The sequence below is a fragment of the Rhea pennata genome, chromosome 14 (assembly GCF_028389875.1).
Source record: "Rhea pennata isolate bPtePen1 chromosome 14, bPtePen1.pri, whole genome shotgun sequence".
Classification (NCBI taxonomy): domain Eukaryota; kingdom Metazoa; phylum Chordata; class Aves; order Rheiformes; family Rheidae; genus Rhea; species Rhea pennata.
Genome location: NC_084676.1, coordinates 14,249,973 through 14,277,964, shown reverse-complemented (window position 1 = coordinate 14,277,964; position 27,992 = coordinate 14,249,973). Strand labels below are relative to the sequence as shown.

The 27,992-nt window shown below is 40.8% G+C and overlaps 1 protein-coding gene across 1 annotated transcript in view; it reads left to right on the top strand.

Moving 5' to 3' along the window:
- Positions 1–27,535, top strand: part of NSG2 (neuronal vesicle trafficking associated 2) — a 35,083-nt gene extending 7,548 nt beyond the window's left edge. Inside the window, exons 3-5 of the mRNA XM_062587493.1 lie at positions 7,025–7,144; positions 25,695–25,805; positions 27,344–27,535. Coding sequence (XP_062443477.1) covers positions 7,025–7,144; positions 25,695–25,805; positions 27,344–27,535 — 423 coding nt within the window. The remainder of the gene's footprint in view (positions 1–7,024; positions 7,145–25,694; positions 25,806–27,343) is intronic.
- Positions 27,536–27,992: the final 457 nt, after the last annotated feature.

Genomic DNA, 27,992 nt, shown 5'->3' with positions numbered 1-27,992 from the left:
TGGCTGTGTGCAAGGATTACAGATGGTAGATCACTGGAGAATGTTGTGAGGGAACAGGTGGGGAATTTTAGCCATTCTTTGGCTTCTAGGTAAGCCTAGACACCAACCGAGTCACAGCAGATTTAGTGACAGGACTGGGGCATCACCATTTTGGTATCATCAGGAAGCTGCACAGCATACTACAGCTGGGACTCAGTCTAAAGGCTTTTTTGGATACTGATGTCTAGTTGGGTTATCAAGACAGAGGAAACCACAAAGTCAGTGCCAGTAATTGATTTGCATTTTCTATTCTCTCTTTGCAAAGAATGAAGAAAGGAGTGTCTTTGGAAGCCAAGAGTCTCACTTTTATTTAAGTGAGCATGACTAACCCATTTGGAAACTGAGGGGTGTGTTACAATCATTTTGTGGGACTAGGAAGGCCAGCTTTGAACCTGGAAGAAACCTTTCTCCTTGGTAAAGAAGCACATCTTTTTCTCTTCTGTCAATCCAAAAACCTCTCTAAGTGAGAGGCTCTTCATTATTAATAATCCCGAGAAGTAGTATTTTAAATTTTTATGGTCTGCACTTTGCAGCACCTGAACCACAATATATTACATGCACCATGGCAGTGTAGTGGGAATTACAGCAGAGCTGCATGTCCTTTTCCAAATGAATAATTTAAAGTTTTCACAATGCCATTTATGTTAAATATTATTACTCATTTCTTCAGGGAAAACCATAGAGCTCAAACGCAAATATAAAGTGGCAATAAATGATGTTACATTTAGCCAGACAGAGACAAGACTCAGAATTCATATCAGTTCATTTTCTGAAACACTTACTTCATCCCACTGCAGGAAGATTCTTTTTAAGGTTCCATGCTTAATGTGATATTTTCCATTTGTCACATTTCACGTCTACGCTGCTGCTTCCCTCTGAAAGCAAATACTTTTAATATAGTTCAGTAGGTTAGAAGCTTGCTTTCTTTTTCTTATCTAGATTTCTCAACGCTCTCCTGCTGTTTACTTTCCCAAGGTTGTCAGTGATGGATTTCCTGCTGCTGTACACAGCCTCTGATCTGTTGTTTCTCCCCTCAGCATACCTGTAATTTTTCAAATCATCATTACAGAAAAGGTGCCTGGTCCTGCATTCATTAAAGACCAGGAAAGGTTTCCTGTCGACTCCAGTTCTGCCATCAGCCTTAAGCCTAGTATAATAAGCACATTTAGGTTTAGAACTTGATATATATATATTGGTAAACAGCAAAACTAGACAAAATCTTTCTTGTGTAGACCAGTATGAAAACGGCTTGTGTCCTATCATGTTTGTGTTATGGAAACTCAAGAGTTCGTTCTCTATAGATTACTACCGAACTCTCACAGAAAAAGGATTTAATGTGGGAGTGTAATGAAGAATCAGAAGATGCAAGAAAGCGAATAGAAAGGTTAAACCTCTCAACACAAGGGGAGCATGCTTTCATGTGCTAACCTAGAAGGATTGAGGACAGCAGTTCTGCAGAGGGCTGCCGTTTCCCATAGAGTATCTGATTCCTCCCCACCTCTAACAGCCCCTAATTCCGAGAATGCTGTGTTTATATGGAGAATGTGCTGGAGCTGCTATTACCGCCTTAGGTGCACAGTTTAGAAAAAACTGAGAAAACACGGTGCACTATGAGTAGCAGCAAGCCCTGGTCTCTCTTCCTCTCTTTTGAATTGCTGGTGTGACACAGCACATTATTAATCTTTACTAATATCCTCCCCCTTTTTTCCCCTTTCCTCTCCCCTGGACCCCATCTTTACTATGGGGATACTGGGTACATGTTGGTGTGGTGTTGTCTTGCCAAAGATTGTTGTGGGCGCCCCAAGCAACAGTGCTGTAACTGGCTGTGCGAAGGTGGTTGAGACAAGGCTTAAGCTCTGATCTGGCAAAGCATTTAAATGCACACGTAACTTCAAATATCTGACTAATCCTGCTGATGTTAGTAGGACTACTTACATACTTAGGTGCTTTGATTAGGAATTTAATGAGTTCAAATGCTAGATAATTTTGGAGGAAGCTATAAGGACTAGAAGGATAGATTCTAGTAATTAGACATGTCTTTTGCTGGTCAGTGGAAGCCTTTTTTCTCTCTTTAACACTTGTATTCTTACAGTCTGTCAGCAAGCTTCTAGGAAGCAACTTTCAAAGAATAATTTAACTTCAGATGTGGAGTGAAGAAAAGCCTGGGTAATTTAGTGCTGTCCTATTTATTGCATCTGTCATAAACAGCATAGTCTTCCTGCAGTTTGCAGGTGGGGAGTCTCTAGGAAATTGTGTGAAAACTTTAAGAACAGTTAGACCAGCAACATAAATTTGCAGGAGATCCCCCCCGAGCTGGTGTTCAACTAGACTCCATCCGCAGAGTGGGCTTTAAAGGGCTGCAGATAGGCTGGCCTGAGCTGGCAGGGAAGCTGCTCTCTTTGGACAAGCACAGCGTGTGAAGCGAGTCAAAGAAATAAGCCAGTGCAGGATCAGTGCTGAGCTAAAGGAACAATAAGACTGATGAGTGTCCAAAAAAGTTTAAAGGGTATTTATGCAGCAATCACAAAGGCTCAGCTAATGCAAAGAGAAGTTGATGGGATAATTCTTGCTCTTTAGTATTGAGTTACTGGTGTGCAGCTTGCTTCATAAGATGAATAAGAGGATTCCCTACCCTAGAAAGTCTACAGCTGACCTGCACAAAAACATGTTAACCTGCAAGTGCCAGACCCTTTCCACCATGAGGTCTATCAGTTGAATCAAGTCTTAGGGAGTGTGCAGGAGGACATGAGGAAATAGGGAGGCATGTGCTGAAAGCTGACTGAGAATGGGCAGAATGGTGCTACTTCAGAGGGGGTGGAAAGCGGGCCAATTCTTCTAGTTTGGAGTATTCAAGAGGCTACTTGTCTACTTAAGCACTAGTTTGGTCATTTGCATTTATTTTGCATATGTTTTCATATATTTTCTGTACCCGTGAGGCCAAAAAATACCAGAAGTATTGCAGTACTGCAAACTATGGAATTTATCTCCTTACAGCAAATTGTTTCCACCATAACAACATTGCAGAGAAGCAAACGAGGAGATGGGCATTTCTTTCACTTCAGTTTTCTTTGAATTTAAACCCACAAAGGACCCAGCTTCTTATATTCCCTGTCACCAGACTCAATCAAGAATAACTACTGAAATCAGCAAGGCTGCAAAATGAACAAGAAGAGAAAATCAGGATCTTCTTATTTGCTGTGGTTTATAATAAATGCCAATAGCTCTCCCAGGATACCTGTCTTGGTGTGAGATGCAAACAGTGGGATCCTGATCTCTGGTGGAACCGCTCTAGGGGCAGCCAGTGATAAATGAACTCTGATCATTGCACTGACTGTGGAGTCAGTGCGGTTTTTATTACTGCACAGTCCAACAGCAGTATGGTTACAATTTCTGCTAGACTCTACTGTCAGGAGTTATCTCAGTGACAAAATGGAAAGAAAAAGTGAAAAAGAGGTGGTAGGAGGTTCCCACCATAACAATCCAAATCAGAAAATTGGCAAATGAAAACAGAACCAACAAACAAAAAACAAAATAGCAAACAAAACTAAAAATGCTAAAAAATATAGTGACGAATTCTTATTAATTATTCCTTTCCTAATTTTACGCTCTTAGTAATGCTGTGCGCGTCAGAAAAGCTGTCGTGTGTTTTCGCTAGCTCTCGTTTAAACTTGCTCCAGAGCCCCTCAAACCTGGCGGATGCCGGGAGGCTGCCAGCGCCGGGGAGCACTCCACTGCAACTGTGCGTGCAGGCTGTCGTCTGGCAGAGTTCACTTCTGTTCTGCACGCTGCTGAAGTAGCCCTGGCTGCGATGGCCTCGCTAGCGCAGGAGGCACGAGGCCTTTGGCGAACACAACTCAGCTTCCCGAAACCTTCGCTGAGGCTTCCGCGTGGCAGCTCCTGCGAGAAGCAGGGACGATCGGTACTGCAGAGCCAGGCTCAGGCTTGTTTAGTTAGACTGTAGCTGACTGGACAAAAGGTAGCTATTTTCTTGTGAATATGCACCCAGTGCCTTCAGCAAAATTGCGTTGTTACAATAGCTGCCACATTGCTGAATGTTACCCTCACGCCACGGGTTTTGTGTTTTCTGGTTGTCCTCTGTCTTTTCATTCCTGTGCTCTGTTTAAAGAGGAGACCTTTGCGACCGCTGCGTCTGTCTTCTGCTGAGTAATTCCACCAGGTGTCTGACAAAGATACTTCTGGAGAGCAGATATTTAACTTTTTTGCTGCCAAATGGCATTTAGCAAAGGGTATATCTTGGCTCCTATACTAAAGCTTTTCAATACCACTGCAAATTTCTCTGTAAAACACTGACCAGTAGGATAGCTATGGCTCCATGCATACTCAACTTCACTGCTGGCGCAGTCGGCAAAATGGATTTCAAGTAGTATCTGGGTTGGCTGGGGACTGAGGTTATTTATTTATTCACAGGCGTGATAAACATTGATACCTTGTGAAGGGCTGCGTGGGTTTATTTCCAGTCTCTCACTGTACCCTTGTCTGTAAATAGCACAAGTCAAACTCTTACAGGATATTCGTTGAATATAAAGACAAGTAAAAAATATCAGTAAGAAAACTAGGATCATTGACAAACAGTGGAAAAAATGTAAATTATATACAGAAAAAAGGCTTTTAATTCTTCCCCCGCCCCCATGGTTTCTTCATTAAGACCTAATGTCAGAGCATGTGGGAAAGCCTTCTTATGTATATTTAAAGAGTTTATCTACAACTAAGATCTATATTAAACAGGAAGCAAGGATCTGGGAGAATTCAAAGAGATTAACTAAAAATAAATCAGGCATCAGAGGGAGGGAGAGTGAATGCTGTGGCACGGCTTCAACTGTGGTTTCTGCAATTAGATGGAGAAGAGTTCACAGCAGGAGTCTGCAGAGGAGAGGGGAGCTGGGAACTGTGGCTGATAGCTTGAAAAACAGAACATGAGTGTGGCTGCTCAACACTGGTTACTGGGCATTAAAGGCTGATACTGTAATTTACCGTCCTGGGTTTACAAAAGGCCAGGAAGGAGAGTGGAAAGCTTGGGTTCAGCTGTATACAGTCCTGAGTGGCTCCATTTGAGCCAGGGAACGAAATTACAACTTGTTCATAACTCAGAGCTAACTTGGGCCAGCTTGTCTTGAGTGGAGAGAGACCTCTGCCTTATTGGTCCATAGTGTGTTGGGCTACACTTAGAGAATAGCAGGGCTGGGATTGTACCAAACTTCACTGAATCAACCTTGTCCCCATGTGCTGTATCCCAACATCTGTGCCGTGTCATCAGAAATCCTGAGTCCCCAAATGCTAATATAAGTGTATTTAGGTGGCTTTTTCTCCTCTTTCTTTCCTGAGGTGTAATGATGCAAGTGCTACTGTACTGAATATTATGGAGAGGAATTTGCTGAAGGATGTAAATATTCATGGGTCTTTAATGATTTGCATTAGAATCCAGAAAATTGACTTTTAACTCCATGCTGATTACGCTGATTTTCTTTCACTCTAATTTTCACATGCATTAAGTGTAGGAGGATTAAATACCTGGAACTCTCTCTGGTCCAAAACAGAGTTTGCTATCTTCATTTGAAAGTAAGTTCTTCAAAAGATGGCAACTCAACCTTCTAAACCACTTCGTAATCTTTTTCTACAATACTTTAAGGCTTTATGTCTTAGTAAGAGCTTTAGGATCACTCCTGTCACTCCCAAAACAACCAGTCCCCACACTAAGAGTAAACTTTCACCTTATCAAGGCTGACAGCTACATGGTCTTGCAATTTAAAATGGGAGGCCAAAAAGCTAAAGAGTTGGCCATAGGGTAGGGAGCTGGACAGGTCTTCTGTTCACTTTGATGTCCTTCAACAAATGTTTAAGTTTACCAAACAAAGCCTGTCTTAGCAGTCTCTAAATTTCTTGTAATGTGAGAAGGACAGAGGGGCTGTCTGCCTAGCTGTCACTGTAGGGTGTGTGAGCATAGCAGGGCTGGTAAGGAGAAGAGTGAAAATGCACAAGAGCAGGGGTAGTGTGTGCTCACAGCTACAACCCAGGCGCTCTAGGAACTAGCTCTAGCTCTCATCCAACCTTGAAGATACGACCATTTTCTCTTCTCTGACATTTCCCAGATAGATTAAGGCAGTGCAGCTATGCTGACATGCTCTCACACTGCTGTTTTGCTGCATAGACTCAGGCATGTGTAGTCTTTTAGACTCTGAAGTTTCATGGAACAGATACGATCTCCTCTGAAGAATTTTTAGTTTCAGAGCATAGCCCTGTTGCTAGGGATTAGCTGGCATTAAGTAGTGCTTTTTTTTTTGGTTGCAGTGGCTGGATTTTATCCAAAATATTTAAGCTAATTCTAGGTTACAAATTAATTCAACATAGATCGAAGATGCAGTTTTGGTAATTTGATCATACCCTTTTAAAAGCCACTTACAGGCTTTTCAGTTGGAATAAGACACTTCTCTCAATTTTTTTTCTTTAATAAAATTAACAGGAACTGGATTAGTCAGCAATTGAAAATGAGATCTTCTGCAAAAAACCCAAGGTGGTAGTACGAGATTAATATTGATAATTTGGAGCATGAATAAATGAGAGAACAAATGGCTTCAATTTATTCTGACTTCAGTGGAATTTCTTAGGACTGGGCTTTTAATAAGTGAGACTTTCTTTAGGATTGGCTGATATTGGCAAGGATATTGGCAAGTTCTGCCCATAGAATATAAGTGTTTTTACTTGGTTCTAAAAAAAAGTCTCTGTTAAACATTTTGTTGTCGGCTATTTTAAGATTCAATGTGATAAACACACTATAGTAGGTCTGTGTATCTGCCCGTCTATTGATCTGTCTCCTTTAGTTCCCAATGGTATCATGAGTTTGTGTTAATTTACAGTTATAAGATAGTTGCATAGGTTCAGGGAAAGGTTAATACAGAAAAACAGGGGCTTAGAAGACAAAAATGTGCATGCTTTGTGCAGAAACTTTAAAACTGTTGACATTTTCCAGGTAATTGTGAAAACAAGAACAGAATATCAGCCCGACCAGAAGAACAAAGGAAAACTCAGAGTGCCCAAAATTGCTGAATTCACAGTCAGTTTCACTGATGGTGTAACAGAAAGACTAAAGGTAAGAAATGTTTATCCTGGTACCTTACGATGCAAGTGCCATTCATTTTAGAATAACTGAATCAAAGTGACAGTAAAGACGTAACAAATTTAACTCACTACCCATCACTAGGGTCAAAGAGAGGTTACCTGGCTGAGTGTAAAGCTTTTTCTTTTTTGGCAGACGTGAAAATACTCTCATAATTAGACTTGCATTAGAAAATGGTTGTCTTCTCCCAAGAAAAGTTATGAAAATTTGTTTCAGCCCAAACTGAAAGTAAAAAAGGTTTGAATGTGTTTTTTTTTCAAATCATTTGTGTTAATTAAAAAAATACTAAAGATTGATTGAAACATTTTATTTCAACATTTAAAAAACCTTTGATCTGTAGCCAACCAACTCTTTTAATATTTAAAATACTTTACTGTTGTATAATTTTATTATAAATGAAAAGTCATTTCAAACTAAATAAGAGAGATAAGAGATACATGTGAGCATATCCTGGTCTGCAGCAGTTTTAGTTGAGAGGAAGTAGAATTTTCTGAGGAAAAGTGTGCTTCCTTTCAAAATTGTACTCAGACATGGGAATAAACTCAAGAATTATTAATTATTATACCCAGTTCCTTTCTACTGCAACAAATTAGAATGGCTCAGTTCCTCCTGAAATCAGACTCCAAGCATGTAGCACCTAGTATTTCTTCCTGTTTGTATTGAAAAATGATGTTCCTTTTCCTCAAGCCGCTGGCCACGTGAGTGATAAAAGTATGAGATCTGATTTCACATTTTCAAAGTCAATGAAAATATCACTGATTTAAATAAGGTGTTTAGACAGATTCAATAGGGAAAGAGGTTGAATATAATGAGTAGGTTTAAGAGGTTGAATATAATGTTTACTGAACAGTCCTGTCCTTTGAAGAGCTAGGATTTGAACTCGTGAATTTTTGCAAAAGAGTATACAATATTTTCTTTGAAACTCAGCAGGAATTGACTCAAGGAACTGAATAGCCTCTCATTTTGTCCATTTTTTTCTTAATTTTGCTTAGATACTAGAAAACACAGTTTTATTCTAAATTACTAGAAAATAATTATAATAAACGTTTCTATTAAAATAGTAATGTGATCTAGGAAAAACTGTTATCATTCATCTTTGATAAACTTCAAGATGAGACATTCAACTTATTGAAAGGAGAAAGTTTGAGCTACTGTCTCCTAAACACTACATAATGGCACTGTTTTCTGTTTTTCCAGAAATTCACTGACATATATTTTACTAGGGTATTTCTGTTGCTTTGATCCAGAATACTTAAATGTGTGATTTATTTTAACATATGAATAAATGTTTAGCTTCTTTCCTTCTTTCTTTCTTTCTTTTTTTTTTTTCCTTTTTTTTTTTTTTTTCCAGTTGGCATAACACATTTTGATCTAAATTACTTACTGGGGCTTATCATGCTGTTGATTTTGACTGAATTCTTCACTGATTTTGTTGCTTGTGTAGTATCTATTTACCACCAATAGTACAGCTCCATAGCTACCACTAGTAAAGTAAATGCTAATTTAACCACAGCTTGGAAATCACTGTTTTGGAAACTACCACAGGCACTTTCCAGTGTGAACAGCATACAAATCGGAACCAGATACAATGTACCTGAGAAACAGCAGTAAAATCTAGAGTCTCCTGGAAGTGACATGTTGGGCCAGTGGCCCTTAATAAATGGCATTATTGTTGATATTGTAACAGTGCACCCTTGGATAGTTAAAATTTACTGCGGCAGCCCTGAACAGTGGTAGCATCAGCACAAGACCAAGTTTTAATCCCATCCAAAGATCTGGCTCTGTTATTTAAAAAAGCAGCCAAGAACACCTCGTCCTTACGCACTGAGCATGTTGGAGACCCATTAGGTAGAAGTGTAGCTCATGCACTGCAATGGATAAATCTCATTTCATCTACTTCTGCTATGGGGTACCTTATTTTTTTGAATTATTCAAATCTCCAGCTTAGTCTTGCATTCAAGATCTCCTTTGGAAGTATTCTGTTTTTTTTTTCCTCTCCCCTCCATCTTTTCGGTTTAGCTCTTCCGTTGCTTACGCGTGTGTGCGAGCGGAGGCCAAGGGCAGCTGGCGTGGGGAAGCAGGGGGCCTTAGCAGCGCTCCCAGCACGATACCCATCATGTGTTCACCTTTGCGGCACGGTGGGGGTTGCTGTGGGAGCCGTGTCTCTTCTTATGCAGCCTGGCAGCATGACAGTTTCATTTTTTTTTAAAGCTATTTCCTTTCCCTAAAGTCCATATGATTTTCATTCTCTGCTCTTCAATGCCAACTTATTAATCACTCAGCCTGTTGCCTAATACTGGATAAGACTATAAGCCTCTCCTTGCCTGCTTTTCATAAGGCTTTCATGTATCGTATTAAGTTTGTAGTATTATTTCCTGACCAAAATGAGCTGTGATAATAGGTAATATTTCATTACCTTTTGTACTTTTTTTCTTTATTGCACCACATTTTTATGCCAGTGCATATTTTTAGTGAAGTTATTAAAAATACTGCCCTCTGGTTATAAGCAGGCCTATTATCTGGTACTGATGAAATCATTTGACATTTCTTTTTTGTAATAGCAGATCATAGTAAATACTTAACTTTTATTATCTCAGTTTGGCTGTACCTTTAAAAGCTTTTTTAAAAAACCCAGACAGTATAAATGAGATCATCATATTTTCTGTTGCTGGCTGGTTGCTTTGTATAGCTTTCCAGTAAGACATGCGTTGGAAATATCATCCACATGTTCTTACTAATGCTGATTAAAATTAAAGTATTCATATATACTTTAGCCAGGTTGTTGATAGTTGTACAGTGGAAGAAGCAATGAATCATCCCATTGATTTCTGCAGGATACATGATAAAGGCTGAAGGTCCATCCAAATGTAGGTGGACTGATATGTGTCTCAGCATCTGGTACCTCTATGCTGGGGAAAGAGACAGGACAATAAGACCATGTGAAGAAATAGCCAAGAGGGTGCTATTGCACTGCTTTGACGTCTCAGAGAATCTTGGAGAATATGCAGTAGGTTGCCTTGTATTTTATTTTTCATCCAAAAGAAATGGCTTTATCATCAATTCAGACAAATATAGCAAAATGAATCTCCAGCATTAATAAATATGTGTAGGGGAAAATGCTGCTGGTATTTATATAGGAGTGGATATAGGCACTATAAACACTTACTGGTGTAGTGCCAATAAGCTCTTTGGAGTGGTTTTTCACATTCCTGTATCAGTCTGTGAAGTACTTTTCTTTCCTCTCTAATTCTGGTCATTTGGTATGGGAATGTTCTCAGGGAAGAAGAAATTTTTTTCACCAAGTTCTTGTTTTTTCTGAATAATGTAGCTGCATTATAAAGAAGAGCAGGCTCTCTGGCGGGAATTTTGGAACCTTATGAGCATGGCAGTCAAATCCACAAATGCCCTTTATCCTGCCTTTTGGATATCTTTTATTGAAGAGGCTAATAAATTATTAGACGACTTTCTAGCATGAGCATGTCGAAGACAGAATCTAAGCTTACGCATGCATATTTTTCATCCATCCAGAATAGTACAGATCTGAGCTCTTTAATTATCATAAAGAAGAGACTGTCCCTAGGCAACGGTTCTTATTTCACACTACCTCTTCCAGGAATTTTAGATAGCTTCTGCAACATGTCACATCCCCTAATAGATGAGATTATGATTCTCTATAGCTCAGCACACAGTGTCCTGGTAGTCTGACCAATTAGGCTTATTCTTCAGCTGGATGAGTCACCCCATGCATACTTTATAACACATGTTTAAGTAGTTGTGTGTAGCAGGTTACAAGAAAATAATGTTAAAAGAGCATTATGGTTGAGCTGTCCATACATAAGAAATTTCTTTCACCGTTTTACTCCTCCACAGAGAAGCAATGACAACACTTTTCTAAGCTGACCAGCAGTGATTATAGACCTCGTCTCCTCCAGACTGTTTACGCCTTTGGGGAGTGTCCCTCTAGGAAGTTTTTGAACCTCAAAGATCTCACTTTGTAGCAATGATGTATATCAAGATCTTTCAGTCTGGAGGGGAATGGTGTCTGGTGTTTGCTTTCTACTTCGCTTTCTTTCAAAGTAGTGCATGTTACCGTGCTTTGTCATATCAGTGCTGATACGGCAGCTAGCAGAAAGAGTCTGCAAATGTGATGACTCTACGTATTCTGTTCCTTTCTGGAACAACAGATCTAAGTCTATGTATTTGAGATAGGGCTTACTGTTTCCTTTGCCAGTGATACTCTATGTTACAGCTTTTGAGAATAATCTCTCATATGTAAGTATCATCATTCCCTTGAGTTTCCACCTTTAGTTCTTTCTATCAATGTTGAAATGAGATCAAATACTCCTTTGCTTTTCATGCAGGTTATCCATTGAATCAAAAGTCTTTTTTCTTCTGTAGGACCGGGCTTCCAGTGACTCCTTTTGTCTTTTTCCTTGCAATGTATTCAACCAGTCCAGATAACACAGAAGCCAGACAGAAGCTGTTATGAGGTGAAGAGTGGGTTTGAAAGCAAGCTTAAGCCTTCTACCCACTTTATCAACTGTCACTTAGCTGGAACTTGGGTTCAAGACATCAGTACCCTACTTAAGAAGAAACAAGATGGAGAATAGGACAATAGTTGCTGACAGATTTTGTGCTTGACCGAGTCAGACTTCCTGAACAGGATTGTAGGCAGTCCTGTGCTAGTCCTGAGTTTGCCCAGATTTTTCCATTTCCCTTAGGTTTCCACTAAAGCCTGAGGTGGAGAAGCCTTTTAGCACAGGCTTAGCTGGAGTTTATAACATAGAGAGTGAGGCTGAATCTACATGTAGCTACCAGTCAGTTACTGGTTTTGCACAAGTTATGCTCTTTATTACACAAGTGAGTTCACTGCACATCCAGTTTGACCACTGTTATCACTAAATGCTCTAAGAACTATTCATTACTGCCTTTCCAGGGAGACAGTGATTTAATGAAATACCTGGGTGACAGTTACCTACCATAGTTACCTGATCTCTCCAGTCTTTCACAGTTCTTTCCTTTTCATGGATCGTTTTCTTAACAAAGGTAAAGTTACCAGTCTCTCAGAGTTACAGTAATTAAACCATGTACATGTCTGCAGTAGAACAAGTTGGGAGTGGGTGTGTGGGGGAGAAATTGAGATATTTAAGGAGAAATTGAGATATTTAAGAAGACATTTTTTTGTGAGCGATTTATCTAGCTGGAAAAATCAGTTGCAAGTATTGATCACTGCTTCACTGAACAAGACTGGGAACTTCACTCTTTTTGCTATAACATGGCAAGATTCATTTTCAGAGTCACTGGCTGTGTAATCTGTTCCTGTTGAGTATGCAATAACAATAGATTTCTTATCACTAGATCAACCTACCCTACTCTCCCTCCACCCCCAAAACTACTGTAGTACATGCAGTTCCAATATCCAGTGGATGTAATGATTCAACACACTTTTCATCAGGTTCTTAAAATATAGTATAACCCATATAAATGTCTCTCTTATTGAAATACTCAAATTGAAACAATCAATTTCCTCTGACCTAATGCAAAAGAACAAATTCTGTCTCCAGCCACACCCTACAAAACAGACTATGATGCAGTAATTGTTCATTATCAAAAACAAGCTTGCATCTGAAATGTTTGGCTCCTAGTTAAGAAAGATACCTTTCCCCCCTTTTTTTTTTTTTTTTTTTTTCCTGGGCTAGGGCCAAGGCCTGATTTCCTGTTGGTAGCAGCTTTACTGAAATTTAAGATGCTTTACTTGTTTGCACCTGTAGAATCTGACCCATCAAATCCTCAAGGTCTTTAGCTAGATCTTGTAGTGGGAGGGTCCTCATATGACAGGCACTGATGTTTGGAGAGAAGGCTGCCTGTGGAAGAAAATGGGAGATTTTGCTGTTCAGCAGAGATGGATCTTAATCACTTTTGGGTCCATAGGTAAGTTCTGCCAAGGCATAAGCACCAGTGTCTTGCACAGTATGGTACACAGGAGTGCCGTGTGGCCTCCAGACGTGCTGCCCAATGACTGCGCCTTGAGCTTATCTTGGAGAAATGCCTCATTTCCCTGAATGTGCACATTTACCTAGCTGTCCACCCGCCCTTATTTTTAAAGGACACATCATCAGTGTAGCTGGGCAGGTGGTCACCTCCTGTGCTCTCCTGTACCTCCCAGGCTGTGGCATTCCCATATTTCTGTGCCCCCTAACACTTTTCCTGCACTCCTTTCCACACTGTGGTTCCCACAAGCTTCTCTGTGTTCTCTCTTCACCTATAGACTATTGCTCTACAGTTATAGCTCCCCCTCTGACCTGCAGAGAAATGAATACCAAAAAAGTAATCTGGGGTGTTTTATTGTGCTTATTCAATAGATAAATAAAATTAGAGGATCCTTTAATTGTTAAGTTACCACAGGGCAGGAGTAACTCACAGAGAAGGGGTCCTCTGAGTGTGAGCAGAACAATTTTCCTTACAGCTTTTTAATACTAACAATAACAATGTTTCCATGGCAACTGCCACATCACATCAGTTATCGCCAAGATGCAGAGTGGCTGCTGAAAGATCCCATTACACTGACTAATGTGAGTGGTGCTCGAGGGAGGGAACACGCTCTAATACACAGAGATTTTTCTCACTTTGGTGATAATTGCTAATGTGGCTGAGATGTTGTTTCCGGGCTGCACACTGCACAGCACACTGATGGGCTGTGTGATCCAGCGAAGCAAGGGGGAAAGTGGAGGAAAATTGGAAAGGTGGCAGGCACAAGGGAGCGTATAAGCAGCGGCAGTAGCATTCAGATATCTTTGTGTCCTGCTGGCGACAGCATAGGGGAGGGTGTAGTGGTTTCCTATTGAGTCAAAGAGGGTCTTGGGTAGATTTCGGTATGAGGATGTCTCTTAGTCTCCAGCGACTGATTTGGATGCTTATTCACTCCCTTTGGGAGTATTCAACTATCATCGGGAAATCTCCTTTCCCAGCGATCTCAAATTCCCTGCTGCTCTATCTGCGGTGCCTCGGGCTGTTACGTTATTCCCTTCCTCTGCTGTATCTCTGTTGAAGACATGTCAGGTCCTCACTGCACCTAAGTCTTCTCCAGGGAGTGACTTGTCTGGAGCTCGAGCGTTGGATCACCTTTGGAGGTTGGTAGTAAGAATTATTTTCCACTGCAGTGTGGAGGGTCATGGTTTCCCTGCTGAGACAAATCCAGTGCCCTGCCTTGCCTGGCCTCTGGTCCTCTTGTATCTGATGCAAACCTGCAGCTGCATGGATTCAGGCTGCTCTTACACTCCCACTTGTGGTGCATATGGAAGGAAATAAGAAATGTTGCTCATCATTTTTCTGCTGGAGCTCAGCAATCATTCTTCTTCTCCACCTTTTCTGGCAGTAATGGGAACAACAGAGGACAGGTCATATGTGCCCCAGTCAGTGCCCCAGTCAGTCTCACAGCTTGCATGGAGATAGATTGATGGTGCCGTTTGTGCTCATCAGTGACAATTCTGAGCTGTGAGAGCTGAGCATGGATTTGTGGCTCAGCCACTGAAAAACAGAGAGTTCTGATGGCATCCCTAGATATGGTACAGTAAACTCTGCCAGCTTTCCATTCCCCTGTCTATGTAAAAGTCTGAGGTTTTTCTCATAGTTACCAGCTAATACCTGTTTTTCTGGCACAGATTAGGTCCAAAGATGGTCAAGCCACAAAGACTTCTCATGTCTAAAACATACATTTTGATTTAACTGGAATGCTATGTAAACTGGATTGAGGACTGCCTAACAAAGAAAAGAAAAAAAAAGATATGTTTTTTATATGAAATTATGAAATGGATCATTCCTTAAAGTATATTCATGTTTTATATCCTTTTTATACACACAAACTCTCTATCTCTCTCTTTTGCAAAAGTGGACAAAATACCTCAAATGTAATTTATTTTTGCCATTGATGTTCACTGACAGAATAATCAACTGAAGAAATTTGTTCAGAGACTTTTTTATTCAGTTTTAATTGATTTGGGGAGAAAAGAAGAATGTTAATTGTCATGCAGAAAATGTCTAAAAATTTGAGCCAGAGACTTTTCACATGAGTAAGGGTTTGTAGGGTAGACCTGCTGAATCTGAATTCTCTAAACCATGATATATTGGAGAGAGAAAGGAGCTATAGACCAGAAACTTCAGCTGACCCTTTGCTGTTTTGTAACAACTGGAGCTAAGAGCTTGGATAAGATTTTCATAAGGGACTGGATGGAAATACCCAGTACACTAATTACAAAATTAATTGCAGTTTTCATTTAGTTTGATTGATTTCATACACTGTATTTTTGTTTTCAACAGCACAATGACATTATGTTTCCTTCTGGCACCCCTGTTCCCCTCCTCCCCAATGAGCCCTGTTTGTTAGATAATTTTCTTGTCAGCATTTGAGATGGAAAGAAATATGCTTAAAACTAGTTTGGCTAATATATGGGATAGAGGGGGAAGCCAGATTTCAGCTGACTGAAGCCAAGGCAAAGTTTATTCACTGTTACGAAGTGCATTCTGAATGTTGCAGCCAAACCACAGAATGCTAAAAAAAAAAAAAAAAAAAAAAAAAAAAAAACAGCAAAGTGAAATGCTTTACTCTCTTTTTTCTCCCTTCATGTAATGTTCCATTTCTCTATTTATAAAGCAGTGCAGGCTGCTGACTGAATGTTAAACAGACCTGAGCTCCCTCCTGTTAATACTTGCAGATGTATTAAGCCTGTTGGGCCAGATCCACAGCTAATGAAATTGGCCTCATGCCTTTGAAGGCATCATAATCAGCAAGATTATTCATTTTTGTTGTTTGTTTTAAAAATAGTAGCTTTTGTAAGTCATTCACAGGACTAAAGCTTCATATTTCTAATTCAAAATGGAAAGGCTTTGAATTCATAGTTTACCCGGGGAACACTTTGATAGCCAAACCCCGGTGAGTCCTCGTGTGAAGTACGCTCACCATGAACACTGCCACGTTGGAGTTCTAGAAGCAATACTATAGCATCTGCATGTAGCAGCCTAGTCTGAGCAGGAGGGACTGTGCGGAGCAGTACCCCGAGGGAAAGGGCTTTACACTTTAACAGCAGGAGCTTGAAACTGGAGTTTGTGTGGCTTGCTCCTGTAGAAGCAAGTCATGCAGGTTTCTGCACAGACAACATAGGATAAATAATAGACTTTTGCATGTCACGTGTGACATGGCACATATTTGAAAACGTTTGTTGTTAGCAGGCAAAAAACAGCTGTTTGGTCTGTCCTCCAGTGAATTTTTATTAAGGTGTTAGAAGAAAGATTTCTTACAGCATTAAATGCCAGAAAGGAAAACAAAGTAATACAAGCAGAGCTTTTTATTTATCTAAGTGGAAATTCACTGATACTCAACGGTCAAAGCACCCTTATTGGAAATGGTATTTTAGAACTTCTGTAAGGAATGAGGGCTCGTAAACTGAGCCGTGAATTTTCTGTTCCAGGGTTTTGACTTGGCACAGAAAGACGTCATGCAGACCGCAGCTGGCACCAGGCACAGTTAAAAAGATCTGAGGCTATTAGTGCCTAAACAGCCACTAGAAATTATATTACATGATGGAGACTGGCTAATATAATTGAGCCAGCTAGTTATTGTGCACGTAATTTAATTATTTGACAAATTGCTTAGAAACATGATATTCTTGTTCCACACTCATTCTGCCCTCACAGTATTGCAAGGCACAGAGCAGAGGAACTGCTGGTGGGTACCAAGTCATCTCAGCAGATAAATGCTTCTTTTTAGATTTGTGAATGTAGAGAGGTTTGCTAGTGGAGAAATGATAGATAAGAGCCAAAGGGGATATGGCTGACACAATACATGGCTCAAAGATATCTCATACTGCTTCAAGTGGGTACCTCTGGGACTTTTGGGGAGACAACCCTCTCTCTATATTTCATGTTTTAACCCTGCAAGTTATTTGGATTTGATTCCTGAGCTATGTGAGCTGAAGGGATTCCATAAAATAGTGCAGCAGATGTGAGATATTTCCCTACTCCAAGACATCTTCCTCATGGATAGCATTCAGTGCTCTTAGAAGTCAAGAAGAGAATTGAGGCCAAATTTTTTTATAGTTATGACTTCTAAGATAAGAACAAAAAACTCCTTAAGCTTCGTCTAAGAAGCCATTAGCACAGAGGATTATTTTCTATAGCTCTGAAGACTTAGGTACACAACTGAAGACATTTTCCTCTTACAAAGCATCTCCTATAGGCTGCTTAAGAATCTGGAAACCATCTGGAATATAGCTGTGCTGTAATAATGAAAGACAAATCCTACATCTTCCTGAACAATACTAAGGAATTACAAAAACTCAAGTGTGCCACTATTTTTCAGTTAGCCTGATCCACCCTTCCAAAGTTCCACAGGTTAAATTGTTTTCAAAAAATTAGCAGAAACAGATACTTATTACAGAAAGACTGTTCTAAATCAGATGTGAAATGCTATTTTCTAGGAAGTGCAGCCAGACAGGTTTTACAAGCAGAGCAAATCATTCTGTATAAGAGGGCAGTGCAGCACACTGTTCCTTTGGCTGAGTCTGAGCAGTGGGGCAGCTATGCTTGGCAGTATATTTCTGAGTTCTCCTTCTCCTGATCGATCTTAGTGACCTGCCAACGTGTGGCTCTCTCCCTGCCTACATGCCTAGATTTTCTTACATTAGCAGCTGATTCAGATGGTGGGGTGGTTCACATTTGGATTTCATCCTGGCATACAGGTGGGAGGCAGCCAGGAAATACAGCAGGATCTGAGAGCTGGGAAGTGCCCCTAAGTCTTTCAGTTTAGCTGTAGCTTTCATGTCCAGATTTGATGTTGTCAATCTTAACATCTAATTGTCAGTTTGATAAATTTATGGGTTGAATGGAAAAAAATTACTGTCCTAAATGGAATCCTCTTGAACTTGTAGTGAGTTGCCCTTGCAGCTGAAACTTTTTTACTGAGCAGCAGGACCTCTGGGACTGACTGTGTGGCAAATTGATTGATGATTTCAAGTTTTTTCTTCTTGTGTGCAAGTTAACAGCATTGTCAATGGATTGATGGGTTTCCGAGTGAAATGATACTAGCGTAAACAATGGAAAAAGCCTGTCATTCATTGCTGTTGCACCCTCCAGTGAAAATAATCTTGACAGAAATTCTGGCAATTTTGTTTAGTACTGAATTCTTCTGCATTCAGAGTCTTTCTTCTTCTGCAAAGAGAAAATTAAAAACAACAGAATTTCTTATGACTGAATTGCCTATAAAAGGTCACAAAATTTCCCGAAACCTAGCAACGTTGGATGTATCTTAGAGAACCAGACCTTACATCCACAGTGGCATTGTTTCCTGACAAACTTGAACGTGGAGAGAGCATGAGAATACAGCGCAGGAATGGGCAGAGGCATTTGACTTCTGAGATCCTCTATTCCCACCACAGCTGCTAAGATTAGGAAAACTGTGCAGAATTTTTAGGGACTTTTTCATGGCAAATGATCTTTACCCAGGAAGCAAACTCTGATCTCCTCCATGGTTACAAATAACTATCTGAGCACATCATTAAATCTTCTTTAGGTGCTACTTGTCTGGCAGATTCTTCTACAGACAGCACTATTCTCCCTGGCTGCAACATCTTCAGAACTGTACTCATATCTTGAGCATATATGAGCATATATATTGAGTGCTCTGAGCAGTAGGAAAGGTGTCCAGACTCACACATTTGTTTGCCAGGGTTAGAAAAAGAACTTGCTTGATAGATACATAAGAAATCCCACCTATGTTAATGAAAAGCCCTGCATAAGAAGAGTTACATGAGTATGGGAGAGATTTTTCTGCACTATTTTCTTCAGATGGATTGGCGGAGATCACACTATATGTGTCACGAGAATTGCTCCACTTAGGAAGTGGAGGGTGGTTTCTGACTCATGGGAACTATGGGGCCTGTGCGTGGTCCACAAAGACAGGCAGTTCTGGGTCACCACTGCAGCTGGATGGACAGAAGAGAGGGCAGCACAGCAATCCTCCAAGTGAATTTTAGGGAGCAGATAATAAGGCTGCTGCCCGATTTTGAGCAGTGATGACACTGAGTTTTAGTAGTGGACCACTGAGATCGTGGTGCTGTCTCAGACTAAAACTGGCCCATTTTACTGACCCAGTGCCAGATGTATCAGAAGAATATGCACAAAAGCCCAGAACGGACATTTCTTATCCCTCTAAAGCCACCTGGGCCTAAAGGAGTTGCCTAATTATCACCTATTTCAGTGTCCTATAGGAAACTAAAGGGGGCTCAGACACCTGCATGCCTTTGTGCATCTGGGTCTGAATGACTGATCTATGCCTTCAAATAGGAGAACTCAGCAAGGTCGCCCCTTTTATTTTATTGAGTCCTAGTTTAAGCCATGTGAAGGCTCTTTATATGAATGCCTACTGCTGAATGTCTTACTAAGCTCCTTCAGCTAGCAATTTTGTACAGTGTAAGTTTGTTAGATTAACTGTGCTTAATTTCATAGTTTAACTGTGTTTTGTTTTAGAAAAAATCCTTTAAGTCTTTATAAGGTGTTGTTTTACAGTTTTGTAAGACATCATCTTCTGTGAGGTATCTTGCATTTGAGTGCCCGTGTTATTTTTGCTATCTGATTTTTTTGCCATTTTTATGCTGAGTCCTCACAGTATGCTACACCATCAGCAGAGCCTGTGAACAAAACATAAAGGTAGAATGACAAGCCCTGACACCAAAGCCATGATTGTAAGTTATGTTCCTCTAGCTGGTAATGCAAGTAATATGTGGCTTAAATTGAAAAAAAAACACACCTCCACAACTCACCAACATGGGCTGGATGCAGAATACTAATAGAGAGCAGTCTGCATCTAATCCCACTGAGGAAAAAAAAGTGTTTGTCAACTCAGTTCAAACAGTGCATAAATTTGAGGGAACTGCCGTCTGCTGACAGACCCTTCCCCCACCTACACGACCTGAAAAATGTTCCTTATGGATATCTGCTGTGTGCAGTAGTATTCCCACCAACTTCAGTTCAGGATTTGCTTTTCTCATCTTTCTTTTTTTTTCCTCAGATATTTCCAGAGAGTTCAATCACCTGGGGCTCTTAGACACTGAACTACCTCACTGATTTGTGGGACAGTCCGTACCAGCCCAAAGGCCAGTGTATGTCAGCTCATTGCAGACTCCGTAGCTCAGCAGGTTGTCAACACTGTTGTCAGATCTCCATGTGCAAGTCAAAGCCCATACGGCTCGTTTTTCAGAGGGATCAGGTGCTCCCAGCTCTTGCTGACTTCCATGGGAGAGTGCACAGCCTCTCTGAAAACTAAGGTCAAGACACAGAAAAATATTGCCAGAGAAAACATAAGGAACAAAAATGTAGAAACCTTGTGATGGAAGAGTCTGTTAAAAGAATGCTCTGATGTTTGGATGTGGCATTGTTCTGTTGTTTGCTTTTAAATAAGATTTTTCAAAGAGAATTTCTGATGGAAAAAGAACCATGGGCAGCCATTTGAATCAAACACAGTTAGAAAGATATTTGGATGGATACTGCATGAAAGCCAGGTTGACAGGAACACGGTAGCAATTAGATATCATCTCACCGGAGGAAAACCTAATGGCAACTTATGTCCTGTTGTTTTATGAGGATATGTCTGTTTTTATCCATGTTGTTGGGAGAATGCAGCATGCACTTCATCTGTGGGAAAGGTGGGGAGGAACCAAGCCAAGTGCACTGTTGTTGATGGGAAGCTGACGTAATCTTTCACTGATGTCAAGGGCCTTAGATCAAGCCTTTTTTTCCATGTTTCGTGGTTGTTGGGGAGTTTTTAGTGTGGTAACAATGTTCTCTCTTCTTCCTACCAGAAGACAACCCCCCTTCCTTTTAAGTGAATCTTTGGTCACTATATACAGCTTTGGGGATGGAGAGGGCAAAATCTCCCCCTTCATTTACCCAGTAGAGCAGTCACACATGACAGATTCACGCCTGCAGCACTCCTAGATTTTATCTGCTCACTAAATTTTATTTCCCCTCTGTGAGTGTTTATATTGCTTAGAGACTGCCAAGGTTCATGTTATTCATAAAAAAAAGTGGAGGTTTATTAGGTATTGCAGCTCTGTGATTCTTTGGTGTTTGAATGTTAATGAAGCTTTGTATTCTCTAGCATAGCTACAGAGATGGATCTTAGCTCTGGCTTGGCAAAATATCTGGGGGTGGATTTTTCTTCCCTTTCCTCTGAGTTTCAACATCTTAGGTGACATTTCATCCCAGAGCAATTTTACACTATGTATCATCATGTGTAATATTGTGTCATGCTGTAATTTTGCAAGTGCATGAAAGGACAGGAGGAAGGTGAGAGTGGGCTCAATTATACCCAGGAGGGAGGGGAAGGCTCACAGGAGGGACCTGCTCCTGGGAGGTAATGAATTGGGTGTCAGCACTTTGCTGGAGCAGAGCAGCAGAGCAGAGGGGAATTTATTATCTTTAGGGACTTAGTGGGCAGACAAGAGGAAAGGAACCAGTCCTGTCACATTAGTAATGGTCATTTCCATTGGCTGTGCATGTACATGGGATTTAACAATACAAGGGAAATTCATTCTAGCCCCCAAAAGCTCAGTTCTTTCTTTCTTAAAGGATAAAGGAAGAATTTTACCACTTTATCTGGCTCAGAGTGAGAAAAGTTGAAGCAGACTTTGGTGGCCACTCTTGGGGAAGGCAGACAAGGAGTCAGTCAGGGTGAGGGAGATATCCCCCAGTCCAGGAGCTATTCCTCTTTTACATCCTCTTCTCTAAGCAGACTCAGCCCTGAGGGAACCCTCCGGGGTGGAGGAAACTGATGCAGAGTGGGAGAAAAGAACAAAATAGATGCTAGGGCAGTAGTAATTATGTGTGCAGGAGGCTATGTGTGCCTGCATGTGGGTGGCTTTAGCTACAGGTTAACCCAAGAGAGAATTCTTCATTCATTGTACATTGTAATTAGGGCAGAACAGCCACATCAGAAAGCTGAACAGTTCTTATTTTCTGAATTTTTGACCAGGACTGCTCTCTAAACATTAGCTTTGGTAGAACAACATGTACGTCTTCAGTGCGGTCAGACTAACCTTGAAGGGGAATTGTAACATTGTCATCTTTGTAGTGCTACTAAGATTGTTACCCAAGAAGTTGCCAGACCTAACATGCTCTTATTTTAAATAAGGAAGAGTTGATGGCCATGTATTCTACAAGGGAAAATACTCTTCCATGTTGGCTTGTCAAAACTGGGTTATGATAAGTCATACTGGAAAGTGGTCTTTTTCTCTGGTCCTCCATTGGAAAAGTAGACAGTGTTCGCACTTAATCCAGGAAGTCTTTCATTTTGACTATTTTTCAAAGTCAGGCTTTTGCATTTTTTTTTTTCAGTTATAATCTGACTTCTTCTTGGGGCAGAAACCATGTCAAATTCTGTTTCCATCTCTCTGGAATCTAAATGAGCCTTCTTTGTTTGCAGCAGTATAGAAAGGGAAATTGCTTCCTTGGGTTGGGAACCCAAGGGATCCCAACCCAGGGAAAGGCTGTGAGCTATCATAATACCAGTCAAACTTTCGATTCAAACTTGCATGCAAATCTGCACTGCTGGAGGAGAAGTGGAGGTCCTATTTTCTTGCTCAAACTAATGAAATCCATGCAACTGTACTACCTGTCTACTATCTACCTCTTTAGTGCACTGGGACTCTCTTACCATGTGCTTTGATGCGATACAGCAGTACATGCTTTTCCCTTTGAAGCTGCCTTTTGCTTAATTGACCCCTTTTGCAGCAGACTAGGACCCAAGGAGGAGGTTAGCATGAATAATTATGCTAAAAGAAGGATTGGAGCTTCAGTGAACTATTGATCTCTGGGAAAGCCTATTAGCCCCAATCTTCTTGTCTTTTTTATGTATTATTCTAAAACATTCTGACTTAACAATGAACTTAGGAATCTCCATACCTGTCTGTTTCCTGAGTTTTGAACTGGATGTGTTGGGTCAAATTTAACAGTGGATGTAGATTTAACTTCACTCTTTTCTTCTCCTCTTCCTTAAAACAGCCACCAAAATTGAGCTCTGGATGTTCTAGCGTTGCAGGTGGCAGTGCCAGAACTTCTTTAGCTTCTGTCAGTAATAGTCCCAGTGCTCTGTGTGCTTAGGAATACATCTCACCAGGCAACACATTCTTCTGCAGAACTGATGAGAGTGAGAAGTCTCTCTTGCACTGTAAGCAATTACAGTGGCTTCTTTGAGTCTGTGCAGTGTTTGTATATCATATAGGTTCTCAGAATTATAGTTGCTACAATGACAAGAGCAGAGAATCAGAGCAAAATTCAATGTGAATCAATATCAAGTAATTATTATATCTTTATTGATCTATTACTAATATATAATATTATTGTTATATTAATAATATTATATTGATGAATTCTGAGATGTGCCCAAATTGGTCTTCATAAACTGCTCGATTTCCCCACTTTCTACAGTCACCAATCTCCTATATATTTCAGTGAAGGAATAGCTTCTACGTTTACCACTTAGACACCCATATGAACAAAATACAGATGATTATGACTTAACTGTAACAACAAAAGAGTGGCTGGACAAATAGTTTGGTAACTTAGATAGAGCTGGAAATTTTGTGTTTTTTCCTTGCTAGGGCAGTAAATGATAGTGACCGCTCTTAGTACATGTAGATGCAGCGCTGAGACTGGGGGAAAAGGGGAGGTTGGAGGATCCTTCATGAAGGTGAGAACATCCCTGGATTGTATGGTGTGGCTGCATGCAACATGCTTGCAGATATGGGATGTTAGCCAGGGGCAGGCACACAGTACCTGCCTCTTCATACCATTGCTGTTCTCAGCTGAGGATTTTTGGTGTGATCAGTGGGGGAGAACTTGCAGTCCAGGACTGGGCTTCTGGTGCTCTAGTGAGAAAGGGGAATTCAGGAGCAAACAGATTGAGATGGGGGGAAGTAAAACTCCTCATGAATCCCTATCCTACAGTAAACTCACACCTGGCCTCACCCTTTTGCTGTAGGAATTTCATTAATGTAAGCTCCCACACTGTCTCACAGAGCACAAGAACATTGCGGTCTCTTCCCAGCACAGGCAAACACTCTACAAAACGAATGCTGCTAATGCCCAGTCCCAGCAAGCCAAAGCTAGCTGGGGAGCTGCTGCTGCTAACTGCCCACAGGGTTGCCCATGCAACAATTTTAAATGTTTACCTTGTTACTGTGCTTGCCCTAATATCTCAGTAAGTGAGTTCATTTGATTATGCACTCTGGTTTGCATGGTAGCACTGCAGCCCTAGGGATTATGCTGTTCTTTTCTGCCAATCCAGATCAGTGTGAGACAGCAGCCTCAGCAAAATGGACTGCTGTAATTCAAGCAACAGAAGTACCAAGCCTCTTACCCTACACTTGCTGAATACCATCTGGGACCAGGAAAGATTTGGGGATGGGGAAGAGGGAGATGGGGCTGATGCTGATGCAGATGTTCGAACTAAAACATGCACCTTAGTGAAACTTCACTGATGGAGTGAATATGAATTTGAGCCTCTCCCTAGATGAATGAGAGCGTGTCTGGAACCCTTGCTCATTCCCTAGGGAGGATAAAGCTCAGCTAAAGTCAAGGATCGGGGACTTAGTCCAAACATTTCAACAAGACCAACAAGGTCATTTAATGGAGACATGGGTGGTTTTTAGAGAAGGAAGCTGCAGCAAAAAAACAACACAGTTCAGCAATGGGAATGCCAGTTTGGGAATGTGCAGAGGAGGAATATTTGGGTCCAAAAAAGCTTATTGTGTCAGGTGCCTTCAGCACTGGGACCTGGGAAGCTTGCAGAGACACCTGCCATGCCTGCAGCCTGCCTACTCTTAGACATACTGCAGAATATGCTTGCTGGCCTTTGTCAGTAGTTGTGATATTTTCCTTTATCGCTTTGATAAATAGAGAAGGATTCCCTTTCTCCCACCCTTCCTTTTGCAAGCTACTCAAGGCAGAATTTAACCTTGTAGCATCACCTAGAAAGTGCAACAGGGCATGTTTTACAAAGTCTTTATTCTTTGTACTTGCTCACCTACCTCTGCTATCAGAAAGTCAAGATCTTTCCAGGGTTATAAGGCAGCCGTATTTGCACAGATTGGACCATGCCTGTGGACTCTGGTTGGCTGCTGGTTGATCCTGCTGGGTCAGCAGATGATGCTTTTTGTTGAACAGCTGAGAGCATGGGAACACAAAGCCTCCGAGGACACCAAATGCCTTAGTAAAGCCCATAAATTTGCAAGGGGTTAAACACAAGAATATGCACTGCTGAAGGTCTAAGGGGGGGGGGGCAGGGGAAGAAACGATGTCAGAATTCAGGGCTATTGAATATAGCATTCATTCAATTACCATGCTTAGTTAAGTACTACACAGTGGAGTGAAGACTGCAGTCTGTTAGGATGGATGTTACTATAAGTCATTTAATTATGAGGTTGCTCATATGCCATTTTAAAATATGTAGAGTAATATTATCCCTCTTTTGTAGGTCACTATTCTCATAAGTCTGGCTCTTGCATTCCTGGCCTGCATAGTGTTTCTTGTGGTATACAAAGCCTTTACTTACGACCACAGTTGCCCAGATGGATTTGTTTATAAGGTAAGAAACTTCAGACAGATGAATTGCCTGAAATAATGATAGACTCTAATTGACCACATGGTTACAGTCCAGTCTGCTTTTTTTGACCAGGCCAAACAGAACATTTGGCAAGAATGTGTTGAAATGGGAAAACTCTTATGGGAAATGTGGACTTGCATCTGCCCCTGTCAGCTACTGTTACATTGTAATTGTTGGGATTAGCATTTGGTGAACACTGCAGACAGATGTTCAGGAACAATCCCTTGTATTTGTGAATGTATTTATTGCAGCTGGAATCCTGCATTTTCTTCCCACACATTCAAGAGACTGAGGTTTTCTGGCATACATTTTAATGCAAAGCAAACTCCCAGAGTGCTGGCACATGCATCCTTTGTTAAAGAAATCCAAATTTACCCACATACTACACTTTTTGAGACGCTTTTCAGCCTCTGTGAGGAACAAAAATTAATTGCTTAAAGCCCTCTATCCAGCGGGTTTATATCAAATATCCACAGAGAAATTTTTGCCTGGTCTGTTGACATTTAAAAGAAAAAAAAGTTTGCAAAACAGTTCACTGACTGCTTTGAATAAACTCATAAACTCACAGGAGTCTTGACTACATGGGGGGCAGTCTGTGAGCTGGAAGACAGAGTAAGCATGTTGGTGTATTAGTCATCGTGAATTATTCTCTTAGGTTATATAAAAGTGAAGTTGGGGCTGAATCATGAATTTCAGAATCAGATCCAAACCTGAACTTCTGAAAAGATTAAAGGTTTTGGACACAGATTTTGGCTAGTAAATTGAATTGAGCGTTGGGTTAATAATAATTACTCCTGAGGCCCTTTATGGCCTTGATACTATTTTGACTCTGGTCCAACATTCATTATTATTTCATTGCTCTTTTACAGCTATTGCAAAATGAATTGTTTTATCTGTGCAGTTCTTAGCATGCAAGTGTCCACACTAGAGCAGAGGAGACTCATTGGCAGTGTCTGCACAGACAAGAAGCTCTGAAAAGAGCTAGCAAGTTGGGCTACAGTTCCTACCATCTCCTCTCAAGGTGGTCATCCTACAGGTCAGAGATAACACACTGTAACAGAGCAGCACGTAAGAAGCTTACTCTGCCTCTGCCAGTCCTCTACCTGTCTGAGGATTAATTCTGGACTTCACACTACAGAGCTTTACAATCTAGTATGTAATATGAGCAGCCCAACATGCTCTACTAGGACTCCAGCAAGGGCCCTTAATCTCTGCATGCCAGTAATGTACCTAACTAGTCAGATCTTCATTTTATAGTCCCCATTTCCAATCCATGAACGGATCAGCCTGCCATCAGGATTGCTAATAGCAACAGGTTTTGAAGGCTGCTGACTGAGTCTTATCTGAGAACTTTGTGCATTCTCACAGCAGATGAAAAGCGGTAGGATTTGCACGAACATGCTTACTGCAGCAGATCTGAGTCAAACATCATCCTTGCAAACAACTGACACTGAGATTTTCAGAAGACCTAAGCCTGATGGGGCCTCTATTTACTTCTCTTGCTCTCTCGCTCTTTCTAGCATAAGCGGTGCATCCCGGCCTCGCTGGATGCATACTACTCAGCACAGGATTCAAACTCCCGGGGCAGATTCTACACTGTCATCAGCCACTACAGCATGGCTAAGCAAACCAGCTCCCGGTCTGTATCGCCCTGGCTTTCTTCAGGATCGGTAAACCATGAAGCCAAGGCTGCTAAGACAGAAGGTCATTAAAGTTAATGAGTGGTGATGGGAAAGTGGGAGGGTGGGGGAAAAACACCATGTCTATACTGCATTGCTCTAGTTGAGAAAGGGCGCTGTGCTAACAGCATGACAAGAATAAATAGAACCCAAGTGCAGGAGTCATCTTAATGGATATTTCTTTTTGTGCATTGTTCTCGTTGATTTGTAACTGAGTCAAGCTCTTGTACAAAGGCATGTTTGATGTTGACTGTACCTTACGATGTAAAAATATTTTTAAATCATTGCTTAACTATTTGTTAGAAAAAGAAATTAAAAAACAAAAAAAGCAAATTAGATGAACAGCCAGACAGGATAAAAGCAGCAAAGAGAATCCCACAAAGTTGTATTATTACTGGAAAGTTTTAACATGGGTATAACATGCAGTGAAAAAATAGTTGAAATCATTTTGAGGGGGGGATAGAGAGAACCTGTTACAAACCACATTGCA